The sequence below is a fragment of the Zalophus californianus genome, chromosome 11 (assembly GCF_009762305.2).
Source record: "Zalophus californianus isolate mZalCal1 chromosome 11, mZalCal1.pri.v2, whole genome shotgun sequence".
Taxonomy (NCBI): Eukaryota; Metazoa; Chordata; class Mammalia; order Carnivora; family Otariidae; genus Zalophus; species Zalophus californianus.
The window spans coordinates 3,938,539-3,955,946 of NC_045605.1; the positions used below are offsets into that span (position 1 = coordinate 3,938,539).

At 38.7% G+C, this 17,408-nt stretch overlaps 1 protein-coding gene across 7 annotated transcripts in view; it reads right to left on the reverse strand.

The window, feature by feature from the left end:
• KBTBD3 (kelch repeat and BTB domain containing 3) overlaps window positions 1–17,408 on the reverse strand; it is a 36,062-nt gene that overhangs the window by 8,315 nt on the left and 10,339 nt on the right. For 3 of the 7 annotated variants that reach the window (XM_027580519.2, XM_027580520.2, XM_027580523.2), the window contains exon 2: window positions 3,574–3,818. The exons of 1 other annotated variant lie outside the window; for it this stretch is intronic. In XM_027580519.2, the coding sequence (XP_027436320.1) occupies window positions 3,574–3,794 (221 nt within the window). In that variant the 5' untranslated portion in view covers window positions 3,795–3,818. Of the gene's footprint in view, window positions 1–3,573; window positions 3,819–7,571; window positions 7,839–13,053; window positions 13,128–15,385; window positions 15,408–17,408 lie in introns of those variants that run through there. 3 more of the 7 variants (XM_027580524.2, XM_027580525.2, XM_027580521.2) reach the window with 3 other exon arrangements.

Below are 17,408 nucleotides of genomic sequence, written 5' to 3' on the forward strand. Positions count from 1 at the left end.
GTTTGGCAGCTGTGAAACATGTGGAAGGTGGCATGCTGTGAGGTATCAGATGTCTCCAAGGAGTCTGTGTGGGAAATCCACCAAACGAGATATATTTAAATACACGTCGAAAGAGACATATTTCATGCAGCACTTTAGGAAAAAAGGGGAATGTGATTTCATGGAGCTAAACGCCAACCCAAAAGGCTAAAAGTAAGTTTTTGAAGAAACAGCCACTGAGAGATGGAGGTGGTGGTCCCTAGATTTGAGTTAGACCAGCCTGAGTTCTTCTGAGCTGTAATTCATCACCACCTGGCCAGGGGGATAGAGTCTAAGGAAGTGGGAACTTTTGGGGTTCAATTTAAGTGAAAACATAAATTATTTGCAAATGATTGGGCAGGAGACTAAGACTTATTTTACTATTGGTTTTGGTAGACCAATCTTGGCACCCATCCTTCTGTTGACTTCACATCCAGAATGATTCACTTTTACACAGACTTGCTATGGTGGTTGTCAGTGGTACAGCGAGTGGAGGCTGAGATTAAAGAGAAAGAGCTACAAGAAAGAACGAAGGGCCACCAGTAGTTGCACCTTCGGTAGGACTGGAGTGACTGGTGTGGGTTCTGGCTTAATACTGGTTTGCGCCTGTACCAGTATCGTCCAGGGTACCTTTGTGAGCAGTGCCCCGAGGTGCTCAAGTCCTCTGGGGGGAACCAGTTTAGTTCTTCAAGTCTGTTCTAGAGGGAAACCAAAGCTATTCAGGAAGCACGAGTATCCGACCGAGAAGTGCGAGGGGCCCTCCAAACCCGGAACACCCCGCAGGACAAGGAAGGATGACAAAGCGCCTTCCCACTAGGCTACTGGGTTCTTCTTAATCCACAAATGAATACCGTTACACAGATTACATACATGTTCTACATCATGTAGGGTATTTAAATAATGTTAACTTAGCAATATGAAACTCTGATGATAATTATATTGGAGTATGAAGACATGGGTCATCAATTTAGGGTCATATTAAGAGCCTGACTTCTAGAATCTGGCTGCTTGGGTGGGTATCTGGCCATTGTCACTTATTAGCTGTGTGACCTTGCAGGGGACTTCACTGTGCTTCAAATTCTTCATCTGAAAATGGGGATACTTGTAGTATCTCTTTCACTGAGTTTACAGAGGCATAAATGAGTTGATCAGTACAAAGTATTGGCTACTATCATTATTTTAAGAAAATGTTTTCTGACAGATCCTATATATCTTTAATTTATCACCAGCTTCCACATTTTCTTTCAGAAGACACAAGTAGGATCATATTTCTATACTTCATCCTGTTCATCTTTAAAGTATCCAGTTAACATCCATCTCAGATTTACCATATTATCATAAAGTGGTTGTACAAGATGTGTGATTCCTCTTCAATCTTCTCTCCATGACTTTACATCTCATTTATAACTTTCCTTTTCCAAAATCATTATAAAGTGCACTTCTCATGCATTGTACACTTTCCTGCTATTTTATATTTTTCCTGCCAGTACTCCAGTGATTTTGATAACACAAATACTATGAATTGGTGGCCTCATCACCTAAGAGTGTAAAATACAGAATTTCAGTCTTTACTTGTATATATTTTTATATGAACTGTGTATTCCTTTAGTAAAATACTATATATAATAAAGGATCTAGGTCATTATAAGACTGCCATTTGTGTTACTTCAAAGCAGGGAAAAAAATTTTAAAAACATATTGTTCTGTTTTTTTAACAGGATTTTTAAAAAATTTAAAGCAGGTCCATAAAAGTTAGGAGTAGGCTGAACAAAATACTGTGGACAGAAGTTATGTGCAGAAACATTTAATTAATAAATAACATCTACATGAAGAGTAGAGGACTGCCAATCCAAATGCTTACATGAACTTCTTATTTTGTTAACATGATAGGGAAATCAACCTGTGCGTTTGCACCAGATTATGTCCATTTTTTGCTAGGTTTGGAAATAACAGGAATCTTAGCATATAGTGTTAGTTGAATGTAGCGGACAAGGTCCTAATCAGTACATATACATTACTTCATTTAACCCTCATAATGACTCTGTAAGTTAGGTTTCTCATTTATTGTCTTAATTTTTACAAATAAGGAACCTGAGGCCTGAAGAAATTAAGTCACTTGCTTAAAGTCACATCTGATTAAGTGGCAGAACCAGGATTTAGATTTAGGGCCTGTGTATTCAGAGGCCAGGTACTTAACCGTTACAGCATCCAGCTTCCTGTCAGGAAGAGGTGACAGAGGGTAGGGGAGCAGAATGGAGCTACTAAGAAGAAAACCTGGAGTAGAACAGAGCTGGGGAGAAACTGGTGGAACCACAGAGTGGCAGAGCACAGGGACAGTGGGGGCCCCAGTGGAGTTTGAAGAATAGCTTAGGTAACCCGAGAGAAGACATGACAAGAACAGAGAAAGAACTAGTGTCTGGGTAGGGCGAAGGTGTATCCTCCATGTCCCTCGTACGGTGGGACGCGGCACTGAGCCACTGCTCCTCACAGAAGCAGGAAACCCCCCAGGAACGGGAGTTTAGCAAGTAGTGAATATCAATACACTCCTGTGGATTCACTCCAGAGCAACAGGGGTGAGGTCTAATCAGATGCTGGTGGCAAAATAGGAGTCTAATTAAGGATTAAAATCAGTGTAAGTTAACTTGCATCTAGTGTATTTATATCTTAAATCTTACTCTGTTTTTATAAATTTTAATTACTAGAGATTTAAGTCCTTATTTAAGATAAAAACTGTTTCTAAAACTGAACATAATGCAAATACTGCAATTAGGATTAAATTTATTGCAGTGTGACTGGGAGGGCCGAAGTCCAGGATGTCACCAAGAGAGGTTTGTGTGTCTGACCAAGAGGCCTCACAGGATGGTATGACCTTGATGCAGTTACCGCAGTACTAAGGTCAAATGTCTGACACTTACCCTTGCAGAATCAGAAACCCACTGTCGCCACAGGGGGTTCTAACAGTGTTATGACTAGGACATTCCCTGTAGGATGACCTACCAGGGGAACCAAGTTATATTCAGAAGGTTGCCTAGAATCAGAACAAGTTGGGTGTTCTCCAGAAATGCTTCTGGGGGTACCTTTCCCCTAGAAGAATATCTCTGTCAAAGAGAGGAGAAATCTTGAAATCCTCTGTGTGAGTCCCTCTCCCTTGTATGACCCACAGATACATGACTGAATTCCATTTTCCTTTCCTTTGAACTATATTTCCATTTTTTAATCCATTTGTCCTCTCCTTTTTTTTTCTAAACAGTGCAGTGCAAGAACTCTCCCAAACAAAACTGACTCTAGATCGAAACATTTTTTTTTTTCCCCAGAACATTTCAAGGGACCAATGTTCCATATAACTTTAGGAAATGCTGACCTGGGAGGACCTGAACTATTAAAGAAGGTAGTCATAAATCTTCATATTCAAAAATCACTAGTTAATGTAGGTTCTAATTAGTTTTTATTTTAAGAATTAAAAATTACTGTTGCATGCTCCTGTAGGGGAGAAATTCAGTAGTTATGAAACATAATAACACAGAATCTGAGGCACAGACAGACAAGGTGAAATACCTGAAAAAGTCACTGCACGCTGCTAAGACACAGCGATGACATGGGATTGTTTCATCTTTCATGATTATTTCGAAATCATAAAAGACATTTTGCTCTCTAAAATTCTGCAGTACACTTAAGATTTTCTGTCCATGATCTTCGGATACAAGGAAGTTGTTTTTCTTCTCAGATGGAAGTCCGTTACATGAGTTTCGTTGATTGAAATGATATGAATTATCCATAGCCAATTTCCTTTGTTCTTAGAACTGGAATGGAAAAGAAAAATCACTGCTGTGGTGAGTCCTGATGATATTTCAGATCCAAAGTCTGTTTAGTGTCATTTACACTGAGAACAACTATAGCATAGTCAACCTTGTTCTAAACATTTGTTTTCATGACATTTAATAATAAATTTCTTTGGAATTTTTATTAATATTGAGATTCCTGGAATAAAAAGTATTATCAAATAGCAGGGTAAAGTTCAAGGCTATATAATTGTGTCAAATAGCACAATTTTTAAGTTGTATGTGTAGCTCACATAGGCTCTCACTACATGACTAGTCTTGCTACATGTAAGAGGTATTAGTTACCCAGTAGTTAGCACATGGCCATATACCCAACACATCCCTGTCCCCTCCCATCCATTTTCTTCTAGCAGCAAAGAAGATGTTAAAATATTGATCTTGAAGCACAGATATATGCCTTCTGGGGCTCAACTTTTCAGAGATAAATGACTGAAAAGGACCAGAGTGTTAGACTGTATTAACTAGTTATGGCTTTTAGTAAGGAAGGAAAGGCAAGCATTGGTCCAAGTTGGCCTATTTGGATGCCTTTTATTTCTTTTTCTTGTCTGATTGTTGTGGCTAGGACTTCCAGTACTATGTTGAATCAAAGTGGTAAGACTGGACCTCCTTATTTTGTTCCTGACCTTAGAAAGTTCTCTATTTTTCCCCATTTAGGATGATATTAGCTGTGAATTTTTCATATACAACCTTTATTGTATGGAGGTATGTTCCCTCAAAACCTATTTTGTTGAGGGTTTTTATCATGACTGGATGTTGAACTTTGTCAAATGCTTTTTTTCTGCATCTAGTGAGATGATCATATGGTTCTTATCTTTTCTCTTATTGATGTGACGTATCACGTTGATTGATTTGCAAATACTGAACCATCCTGACAACTCAGGAATAAATCCCTCTTGATCATGGTGAATGATTTTTCTAATGTATTGTTGAATTTGGCTGCTGGTATTTTATTGAGATTTTTGCATCTATTTTCATCAGGGATATTGACCTGAAGTTCTCTTTTTTTAGTGGACTCTTTATCCTGTTTTGGTATGAGGGTAATGCTGGCCTCATAGAATGAATTTGGAAGTTTTCCTTCCTTTTCTATTTTTTGGAATAGTTTGATAAGACAGGCATTAACTCTTCTTTAAATGTTTGGTAGAATTCCTCTGTGAAGCCATCTTGTCCTGGACTTTTGTTTGTTGGGAGTTTTTTGATTACTGACTCAATTTCTTTGCTTTGGTCTGTTCAAGTTTCCTATTTCTTCCTGTTTCAGTTTTGGTAATTTATATGTTTCTAGGAATTTATCCATTTCTTCCAGGTTGTACAGTTTGTTGGCATAGTTTATCATTAAAATTCTCTTGTGATTGTTTTTCTGTGGTGTTGGTTGTTATTTCTTCCCTCTCATTTGTGATTTTATTTGAGTCCTTTCTCTCTCTCTCTCTCTTTTAAGCCAAGTTGGCCTATTTGAAAGCAGGACAGAAAACAGTATAACTTTACTTAAAAAGGCCTTTTAAACATGAGATCAGAAATCCAAGATAGTTAAGGGCCAGATCATTGTGACTTTCCCAAATTCAGTTCTATGCATACAACTTTACCCCACCAAAAAGCAAGGAAGTGGGAAACAGAAAGGAAAAGAAGATTGGGAAACAGGGGAGCCAGAGAAATAGGGAACCTTGGTTCTTTTAGTATGTTTTTATTCTGGTCATCTATTGCTTTGCAAATAACCAGAAAACTTAGTAGCCTATGACAACAATTGATTTTCTCTTGTAGTTCTCTGGGTTGAGCTGTAGCTTCTTGCTTGGGGCTTTTATACACTTAGAGTCAGATGGCAGTTCTGGCTGAAGTCATCTGAAGGCCTGACTGGGCTCCAGGTCCGGTATGGTTCCTTTTTTCACATTTCTGGTGCTTCTCATGGGATGGCTAGAACAGACGGGTCTCTGTCTGTCTGTGTGTGTGTCTCTCTCAATTTACCCTCTGCACGTGGCTAGCTTACACTTCCTCACAGAATGGCAGTCTCAGGGCAGCTGGACTTCTTACGTGGTGGCTTGGTTCTCCCAGAGGGGGTGTTTCAAGCCCACATGGAAGCTATACATGGAGAAGTAGTCTGAATGGCCCTAGAGCATCAATTAAAGCTCTAATCTAGGACTGAGACCATCTACTGCTATGTTGTCCAATACAGTAATCATGAGCATCGCTATTTAAATTTAAATTATCTGATTAAATTAAATTGAAAATTTAGTTCTTTGGTTGCTCTAACAACCATATTTTAAGTAATCAGTAGCCATATGTAGTGTGATGATTACTTTTATGTGTCAACATGACTGCGCCATGGAGTGCCCAGATATGTGGCTAAGCACTATTTCTGGGGGTGTCTGTGAGGGTGTCTGTGGATGAGATTAACATTTGAAGTGGTAGACTCGGCAAAGCAGAGTGCCCTCCCTCATGTGAATGGGACTCATCCAATCCTTTGAAAGCCGGAATGGAACACAAGGCCAAGTAAGAAAGTATTCTTTCTGTCTGTTGGACTGTCTTAGAGTTGCAACATCAGGCTTCTCCGGCTTTTGTACTGAGACTCAGGGCTGTCACCGTGCCGCTGGCTCTCTTGCTGGCTCTCCCGGCAGCATGCCGGCTGCAGATCTCAGGGTTTCTCAGACTCCATGATCACAGAAGCCAGCTTCCTATTGTCAATCTGCCTGTCTGTCCATCTTTCTAATTCGTTCTGTTTCTCTGGAGAACTGCACTATCACATATGGCCAGTGGCTATTACACTGCACAGCAGAAATCTGTAGTATTTTCATCATCACAGGAAGTTCCACTGCGTGAAGGGCAGTGTGTGCACACATGCATGGGAGGGAGAGAGAGTGTGCCCGAGTGGGGGAGGGTAATAGGATGTGACTGGCAGTGTTCCTGGAAGAATAAACTCCCTGCAGTGATTCTGTGAGCAGCATTCTAAAGAAGTTGTAAGGAGGGAGACATAATGAGAGTGGGCGTCATGAAGGGAGAGAGATCATGAGAGGTTTGGGGGAAGTTCCAAAGAAAAGGAAGGTAGAAAAACAGTTGCACCAGTCAGAGTTCTCTAGAGAAACAGAACCAATGAACCAATAGGTTACAAGTCTACTGGTTTTGTGTACACACACACACACACACACACACACACACACACACACTGGTACATGTAGTTTTATAGTGTGTCTATAAAAAATAAGGACTTGGTTCACAAAATTACAGAGGTCCCAAGATCTGTGGTTGGCAAGCTGGAGACCCAGGACAGCAGAGGGTATAAGTTCAAGTCTGAAAGCTGGCAGCCTGGAAACCTGGGAACAGCCGATTTTTCAGTTTGAGTCCAAAGGCAGGAAATGACTATCTCAATGCAGCACTCAGGCAAGTTTTCTCTTGCTCAGCAGTTTTGGCCTAATCCAGGTCTTCAACTAATTGGGTGAGGCCCACCTTCACTAGGGAGGAAAACCTGCTTTACTCAGTCCGTCTATCCAAGTGTTAATCTCATCCAGAAACACCCTCATAGAAACACCCAGAATGACATTTGACCAAATGTCTGGGAGCCCTGTGGCCCAGTGAAGTTGATATAATAAATTAATCATCACAACATTCTAAATCTTTACTTAAGAATGTTGTTAATATGTGACCTAGGGCGGAAAAGAATATATAACCCCAAGTTAGAGTGGGGTACACAGATAATTATATACAGCTGCCATCCCAAGAGTCATTCCTCACCTCACAAGGCATGCCTCTTAAGTCACTTGTAAAACTCTGATTTTAAAATTGTGGATGTTTTTTCCTCCTTTTCCAGTAACTGTAAATCATCCATCTTCCCAGGGGAACGCTGTAATGTGAGGTAGTAGGATGAGCAGGGCTTCAGAACCAGACAGGTGGGCTCCAGCGCTGCTCCAGCACTTTACTGGGGGTATAGTTGAGGCAAGGAGCTTCTAGTCTTTGATTCTCATTTTTTTCTTCTACAAAATAGGGATAAACTGTACCTGTCTATGGTTGTGTTGTTGAGAAGGGTAAAAATAATACATACTTTAGCATTTAGTATGTGCTAAATAAGTGAAATTTAGTATTTATTTTCTACTAAAAGTTTAACATAAAAGCCAAGGAAATCCCTTAATTGCCACTAATCAAGAGGTTTACATGCATAATAAGGTGGTGGGGGGAAGAACAGGAGAAACAGTCTCTAATAATTCCTAAGGCATAAAAGAACAGTTGAACACAAGAGCTATCCCTGGAATGTAGTTTATCTGGAGTGCCAGGATCAGGTGAGAGAAAGACACGTTGGTTGAGACTTGAGCCAGCCTCTCTTACTGACTCCATAATGCTGGAAAGGAATATTTAAAGGGAAAGGCCAGGGAATATGTACAATACACAAAATGGTCCACAGAGCAGATAACCAGCATGACCTACGCTAGACAGACAGACATGACTTAATGCTGTGCAAAGGATCACAGCATCTTCTCAAGCACACAATGAGACCAGGGTACATCTCCTGGTCTGTTTCTCAAGTCTATCGATGGGCTGGAGCGTCCATAATCTGTAACAGCAATGTAAGGTCTCTCCACAGCCTGCCCCAGAGAACCCCAGAATCGGGGGGGAGACTCAGTCCACACAGCCTACATATCCTTTGGAACTGCTCTAAATCCTCATCCATTTTGCTATGTATTAAATCCCTCTGATAGAGGAAGTTAGATACTGTAGATGGAAAGATACATTTATCTCCTACAATCGTAGACTCTTCTTGGTTTTTAAAAGTTCTCTCAAAGTTTAGGATTATTGGTGCTGACAAGGCTCTGTGATCCCCATAGGACAACATAAAGCAGAATTACTACCTTGGCCTCCAAGCCATTTAGTCAGGGAGAGAGAGGAGAGAATGTGGCTAGATGCTCAACACTCGTTTCACAACACTTTCATTCTGTATATGATTATGTATGTGTGTGTGTGTCTATACAAACAATTTAATTTTAATTTTAAAATATATTTTTTATTGGGCATTAAAAATATCTTTATTTTTCAGTTCTTTAATGTGGCCATAATTACCAAGGGACTACAAAGTTTAAGTAATATCATTCTGATCCCCCCACCCTAACTCTTCTTTTTGGATTTCCCATGAAGATGAATGGCCTCCGTATTCCCCAAGCCAGACACTTGGAAGTCCTCCTTCACCAGCCGTATCTATTTTAAAACCACTACCATTTCTTCACCCCTACTGCCGCTCCTTGAGGTAAATGTCTCATTGTTCTCACTTGAATTGCCTCCTCTCCGATCTTCCCTCTTCTGTAAACTTTTATTGAATATCTCCTGGGCTTCAAACCTGCTCAGGCATTGGGCATCTAAAGATAAAAGAGTCACAGGGTCCCCGCTCTTGCCGGCTCACAGGCTGGTGTGGAGAGAAAGAAGTAGCAGATGAGCATCTTAGTAGAGATACGAAGAGTGTTCTGGAGGCAGGTGGAAGCTCCGAATTGTTCTCAGGGGTGAGGAGGACAGAGCAGAGAGAGCAGAGAGGGGAGAGGATGCTGGAAGGCATTCTAATGGTACTTGAGCTGTTAAAGAAAAACTGAAAGATGATTACCAAAGAAGGTGAGAAAGACATTTCCAAGAGAGAAAAACTGTAAGTGCAGAGGCATGGAAGAAAGAGTTATCACAGGCCCTTGGGAGAAACGCATGTTGAGGAGCAGAGACCGGGCAGATAAAGCCGAAGTGGTAAAGGGGGGCTGGTTCATGCAAAGTTGCATACCATGAGAGGGGGCTTGGCTTTCATTCTAGAGGTAATGAGGAGTATTTAGAAGGACCTTAAGTTGGGGAGGCATTACACCATGGATTTACATTTTAGAAAGATCATTCTACTAGGAATACCAGCAGTAAATGACTAAGATGTGGCTCTGACTCTCATGGAGCTTACTATCTAAGGTTCACAGGCATGAGTAATGTAAATTTAAAAAGATGCAAACACTGGTTTTTGTTTTTTGGGTTCTTTTTTGGATAGGAAATTGTTGTTGTTAAGCCACTGAAATGTGTCTTACAACAAATAGGATTATTTTAATTAATGCATGTGAATTTTAATCCCAGTAACTCAAGAACATTTCTTAATCTAAGTATTTAGCTGTTGATTCTTCAGTGTTTTCTGCAGAAAAATGACATCGTTTGTAACAAATGGGGCTTGTTTTCTCTCCTATTTTCTACGGATATTATTTTTTCTTTTACTACAGAAGTAGCTAAGACCTCCTGTACGATGTTTAATTAAGGTAACAATGGTTTGTATACTTTTTAATAGGTAATTTCTTGGATTAAAGCAATTATTGACGCTCATAGTTGACAGGTCACAAGTGAACCCAATGACATATGTATACAATATTTATTTCTGTGACAAATAATGTAAGTAAAACCACTTAGTAGAAACTTTCAAGTATCGAATTTATATATTTGCATTATGCATAGGTATTCACTTTGATGAAGCTGTTCTAAGTTCAAGCCTGTCATGTTTACTCCATATAGAATGGCCAAGCAGAGAAGCTGAGATTTTCTATTCTTTCTTAACTTGGTTTGAGTACTTTTGTATGTGTAGACTTTATTTAATCATGATAAAGTTAAGTGCTATCAACGAGAAAGGGTTCTGTAAGGTTTATGAAGGGGATAGGGGAACTCAATTCACAAGATAACTAAAGCCACTGAAATGGATAAAAATCAATCAAGGAAAATAAATAAAATTAGTAAAGAAGAGGGCCAAGAATGGAACACGGAGGATAACTAACCTTAAGGGATAGACCATTTAGTTGAAGAATAATTTGTTTATGACCAGCTACCTACCAGGTGATGGTCTAGATGAGCTGAAAATATAGCAGGAGGTACAATCTGTGGAAGACACACGTGACAAAGTTCTATAGCTAAGGAAGAACTTACAAGGAACAGGGACAGAAATGGAGGAAAGGTAGGAGAGGCGGTGGAGAGCAAAGGAAGAGATTCATGTACGAAGTAGTTACATATCCTCCAAAGCTGAGGAAATGTCAGGTCAGGTAAGGACTGAGAAGACATCACTGATGGTTTGGGGGTGGGGTGAGGAGAGGCCACATACAGTAGCTTAAAGAGGAAATAATAGACACAATTTGTATAAATTATTTTTTAAAGAAGTTCAGTGAGGTAGGGACTTGAGAAGTAGGTGAATTCTAGGGAGTTTTGTTTTCTTTTGAGATGGGAGAAACCTGAGCATGTTAATACACTGAGGAGGAAGCGGCACCATGGAGGCAGATTTTGATCAATGATTTTAACAGTCTAAATTTGGCATCTATGTCTATGTTACAAAGCAAATCTTTCTGGGCCTTTAAACCAATAAATCATAGAACAATAGCATATGGTAAAACTTCCATTTCTGTTAACAGGTAAACATTGATAGGCAAATAAATGGTGAGAGACTCTTAACTTTTATAGTTATACCATGATATAAAAAGCCTGAAGGCCACTCCACATGATGTCATTGGAGACCTCGTGGAGAGAAGCAATGATGTGCCCCTCCCTCTCCCAGCCACAGCGGTATCAGAGGATGCAAAGAGGGGAAACTGAACTCCCAACTCTGTCCAGCAGCCCTCCTTTCCCAGGTGTCCACAGAGATGAGGTGGAAAATCCGGACTTCCATCCCAACCTAGCAGTAATGAGGTGGTGACCTTAACCCAAGAGAGCAGTGTCAAAAAACTAAAACACAAGATTTAAATATTATCTAGAATCTTATAACATAATATCCAATATATCCCAAACCAAGTATATATCAAGTTGAAAAGACAATCAAAAGACACAAACAGAGATGAGACACAGATGTCAGAATTATCTACCAAGAATTTTAAAGCAGACTTCCTAGAGATGCTTCAGTGACCAATAACAAAGTCTGTGTGATTTCAATTCTTTTAAGTCATTTGAGGTTTGTTTTGTGCATCAGGATATGGTTACTCTTGGTTTATGTTCCATAGCACTTGAAAATAATGTGTGTTCTTTTGTTAGGTGGAGTTTTCTATAAATGTGATTTGATTCTGTTGATTGACAGTGTTGAGTTCTGTGCCATTTCTTACTATCTTCTTGTTCTATTAATTTAAGACAGGGAAGTAGTAAAGTATCCAGCTGTAACAGTACATTTGTCTGTTTTTCTTATCAGTTCTGTCAGTTTTTGCTTCACATATTTTGCAGCTCTGTTGTTTGATACTTAGACAATTAGGTTTGCTATGACTTCTTGGTGGATTAACATGTAATATTCCTCTCTGTCCCTCATAATTTTCCTTGCTGACATCCACTTTGTCTAGTATTGATACACCACACCTGTTTAATGCTTGCATAGTATATTTTCATCCTTGACTTTCAGCCTATTTATATCATTCTATTTGAAGTGAATGACTTATAGGAAGTATATTAAGTTGGATCATTTTTAAAAAAAAACTATTCTGCTAATCTCTGTCTTTTACTTAGCATATATAGAGCATTTATATTTAGTACAATTATTGATACATTAATACTTAGGTCTGCTTTTTGGTTGTTTGTTTTCTGTGATTTCTGTTTTTAATTTATTTATTTTTCTTCTTTCTGCCTTCCTATGAGTTACTTGAGCCCTTTCCAGAATTCCATTTTGATTTGGCTATAGTGACTATGAGTGTACCACTTTGTATGAACTTTTTAGTAGTTGTTCTAAGTATTACATTAAGTGTGTACATAATATATATTATGACAATACTTGTGTAAACATTTTACCACCATGAGTAAAGTGTATAAACTTTACACTCTTTTACTTCCCTTTATACTCCCTCATATCCTTATATAATTGTTTTAAATAATTCCTTACATACACTGAGATCTACGTTAGGCATTGTTGTAATTTCTGCTTCAACCTCAAGAAACTACAAAAAGAAAACTGCAGAGAAAAATCAATGAAAGAGCTTATTCTTTGAAAAGTTCAGTAAAATAGACAAACCTTAGCAAGACTGACAAAGAATAAAGGAAAGAAGACATACATTACTAATATCAGGAATAAAATAGGGGAATCACTACAGACCTTGTCGATAATCAGAAGGATAAGGAAAGGAACATTATGAACAACTCTATATGTAACAATTTAATAGGGCATACGAAATGGACTAATTCCTCAAAGAACCCACACATTACCACAATTCACTCAAGATGAAATATAAAATTTGAACAGCTCTGTAACTATTAAGGAAATTAAACTTACCAAAAGTTTAAAAAAAAGTTAATAATCTATACAATTTTCTCCAGAATACAGAAGAGGAGGGAACACTTCCCAAGTAATTTTATGAAGTCAGTACTACTGTGGTGCCCTAGACAAAGACAATACAAAAACAAAGAAAAAACAAAAACTACAGATCAAAATCCCTCACAAATATAGATAAAATTTTTTAAAAATTAGCAAAAATAAGCAGTATCTAAAAATAATTATGCACAAGTCCAAGTAGGTTTAATCTGGGATGTAAAGATGGTTCAACATTCAAATATCAATCAATATAATCCACTGCTGAAGAAAATTGAAAAAAAAATCACATAATCATATCAATTGACACAGTAAAACCACTGAAAAATCCCACATTTATTCATGAGAAAACCTCTCTGCAAACAAAGAACAGAGAAGAATTTCCTCAACTTGATAAAGAACATTTATTAAAAAATCTATAGCTAACGTTATACTAAATGGCAGGAGACTGAATGCTTTTCCTCTAAGATGATGAAAACGGCAAATATGTCCACTTTTACTATTGCTATTCATCATAGTACTGGAAGTTCTTAGATCTTAGTTCTTAGATCTATGATATTAAAAGCACAAGCCATAAATCAGAGGAAAAATGCTAACTGAATGTTATCAAAATTGAAAACGTTTCCTCTGTGAAAGACCCTGTTAAGAGGAAAAAAAGACAATTTATAGCCTGGGAGAAAATGTTTGCAAATGAAATCTGATAAAAGATTAATATCTATAATATATAAAGAATTCTCAAAATCCATCAGTAAAAAAAAACAATTCAATTAAAAAATGGGCAAAAGACAGGAAGAAATATTTCACCAAAGAAAAACAGAAATGAACACAGGAAGTAAGCAGTCAATATGTTCAATATCATTAGTCATGGACATACAAAATTAAGACCACAATAAAATAGCACTACCTATCCATTAGAATGGCTAATAAAAAGATACTGATAACATCAAATGATTGAGAGGCCAGAGAGACACTGTATCATTCACATGTTGCTAATATAAATTATTTGGAAGCCTCTTAAAAAGCTAACCACGACATGGTGACTCCCATCTGGCCAGGGAACTGTGTGAATTTCTGCCTTTTTCAAGACCCCAAACAATGAGCCCTGCTGGCCTTAGAGCCTGTTTTTGCCACCCTGCCTGGCAAGAAAGCTAATTCATAGCCCTGCTTACTGCTGAGTGCAGCCCCCTGCCCCACCCCACCAGGAAACCTGACCAGAGCATCCAGGAGTGTGAGCAACTTAGCAGAACTTGAGAGGAGCATCTAACCAGGGTCTCTGCCCATCTGTAGACCCAGCTGGTGACCCCATCTGGCCAGGAAGCTCAGTGTGTTTTGCCTGATTCACGTCCCTGACTACTAAGTCTAACTGGGTGTGGAGGCTGTTATACAGCCCTTGCCCAGGCAGGGAAGCAAATCTGAAGCCCTGCTTGGCATTGAATATAGCCTCCAGCCCTGCTCAACGAGCAAGTCTAACCAGAACACCTGGGAAGCTGTGTAGCCCCACCTACAGCCAGGCTTACAACAGCACCTGAGCAGAGAGCCAAGCCAGCACTTCTTTCCATCTGCAGAGCAGAGCTGGTGGTACTGTCTGAACAAGGAGTTTGGTGGGCAGCTCTGCTGGATTCAGGTCCCCAGTCATCAAGCTAAAGGGCCATGGAGCCAGTTTTACAATTCCACTCACGCAAGAAAGCAGATTTGTAGCCTTGCCTAGCTGTTGAGTATAGCACCCAGTCCTGCCTGAGTAGGAAGTTTAACCAGAGAATTCATGTAGCCACAGAGCCCATCCCACAGCTTCGCATGGGCAGGAACCAACTGTTCTCAGCCAGAGGTACCCAGCCTGACCTCAGAACTCAGGCAGCAGCCTTGCCCAAGTAGAGACCCTGATAGCAAGTCCCACTTGACCAAAGATGCTGCCTGCTGACCTGTCCAGAACCAAGGTGAATTGACTGGTGAAAGACCATTTCTGGAGAAGAGAACCAATAAAGTGTGGAAAAGGAAACTGCTTACTCAAACGTGCAGATACCAACACAAAGAATCAAGGATCGTAAAGAATCAGGTAAACAATGACATCACCATAGGAGCGTACTAAAGCTCCAATAACTGACCCTAAAGAAATGGGAGATCTATGAACTGTCTGCAAATAATTCAGATTATTCCTCTTAAAAAGTTCAGTGAACTACAAGAAAACACAAATAACTAAACAAAATTAGGGAAAAATGCATGAGCAAAATGAGAAGTTCAACAAGAAATAGAAACAAAACAAAAAAGTAATCCTATAGTTGAAGAATCCAGGACTGACCTGAAGAATTCAATTGAGAACTTCAACAGCAGACTCCATCAAGCAGAAGAATCAGTGAACTATAAAATAGGGCATGTGAAATTATCCAGTCAGAACAGCAAAAAGAAAGAAGAATTAAAAAGAGTAAAGAAAGCATATGGGACTCATAGACACCATCTAAAGAACAATATGTGCATTGTAAGAATCCCAGGAGAATAGAGTGGAGAAAAAGAACCAGAAAGTATTTAAAAACAATAATGGCTGAAAACCTCCCAAACATGAGGAGAGAAATGGATATCAGAGTAATGACACCCAAAAGATCCCAAATAGGTTGAATCCAAAAAGGGCTACACAGAGACACTATAATTGTCAAAAGTCAAAGACAAAGAATTTTGAAAGCAGCAAAAGAGTGACACATCACATACAAGGGACTGCCTCCCCTCCCATAAGATTATGGACAGATTTCTCAATAGCAACTTTTCAATCAGGAGAGAATGAGGTGATATATTCAAAGTACTGAAAGAGAAACAAAAACTGTCAACTAAGAATAGTATAGCTGGTGAAAGAGTCTTTCAGAAATGAATGAGAGCTAAAGACTTCTCAAACAAATAAAAACTAAGGGAGTTCATTACCATTACATCTGCCTTACAAGCAATACTAAAGGTAGTTTTTCAAGGAGAAATAAAATATGCTAATTAACATCATAAAAATATATGAATGTTTGCAGAACTAACTGGTAATGGTAAATATACAGTCAAAATCAGATTCTCTAATATTGTAATCATATTCTCAAATATGTAATTCATTTACAACTCTAATTTAAAAGTTAAAAAATAAACATTAAAAATAACCATAACTATAATGTTTTTGAATACATAATATAAAATATATGTAAAATGAGGGGTGCCTGGCTGGCTCAGTCAATGGAGTATGTGACTCTTGACCTAAGGGTTGTGAGTTTGAGCCCAACATTGGGTGCAGAGATTACTTAAAATCTTTAAAACACTATACATATAGGGCGCCTGGGTGGCTCAGTCGTTAAGCGTCTGCCTTTGACTCAGGTCATGATCCCAGGGTCCTGGGATCGAGCCCCACATTGGGCTCCCTGCTCAGCGGGAAGCCTGCTTCTCCCTCTCCCACTCCCCCTGCTTGTGTTCCTGCTCTCACTGTCTCTCTCTGTCAAATAAATAAATAAAATCTTTAAAAAAAATAAATAAAAAATAAAACACTATATAGTTTTATAAACATTAATAACCTAAACTGTGAGTGAGGGGAGAAGTAAAAATTTAAAGTTTATATGTTAGTAAAATTAAGTTATCAACTTAAAATAGAATGTTATAAATAAATTTTATGTTAACATCATGGTAGCCAAAAAGGAAAACCCTGTAGTAGTCACATAAAAGATTATGATAAGGGGCGACTGGGTGGCTCAGTCGTTAAGCATCTGCCTTTGGCTCAGGTCATGATCCAAGGGTCCTGGGATCGAGCCCTGCATCGGGCTCCCTGCTCCACAGGAAGCCTGCTTCTCCCTCTCCCCACTCCCCCTACTTGTGTTCCCTCTCTCGCTGTGTCTCTCTCTGTCAAATAAATAAAATGTAAAAAAAAAGATTATGATAAAAGAATGATAAAATATTGCTACAAAAAGTCAAACCACAAAGAAGCAACAAAGTATCTACTAAACAGTCAGAACACAGTTAAAATGGCAATAGTAAGTCTTTACCTATTAATAATTTAAACATAAATGGATCAAATTCTCCAATCAAAAGACATAGGATGGCTGAATAGATAAAAATACAAGATCCAATGATATGCTGCCTACAAGAGACTCCCTGTAGCTTTAAAAACACATGTACGCTGAGAGTGACGGAATGGGAAAAAATATTTCACACAAATGGTAACCAAAAGAAAGCAGAGATGCTATACTTATATCAGATAAAAGAGACTTTAAAAATAGTCAAAGGAGATAAAGTCCTTATATAATGATAATGGAGTCAGCCCATTAAGATTATATAATTGTAAAATGTTTATGCACCCAATATCAGAG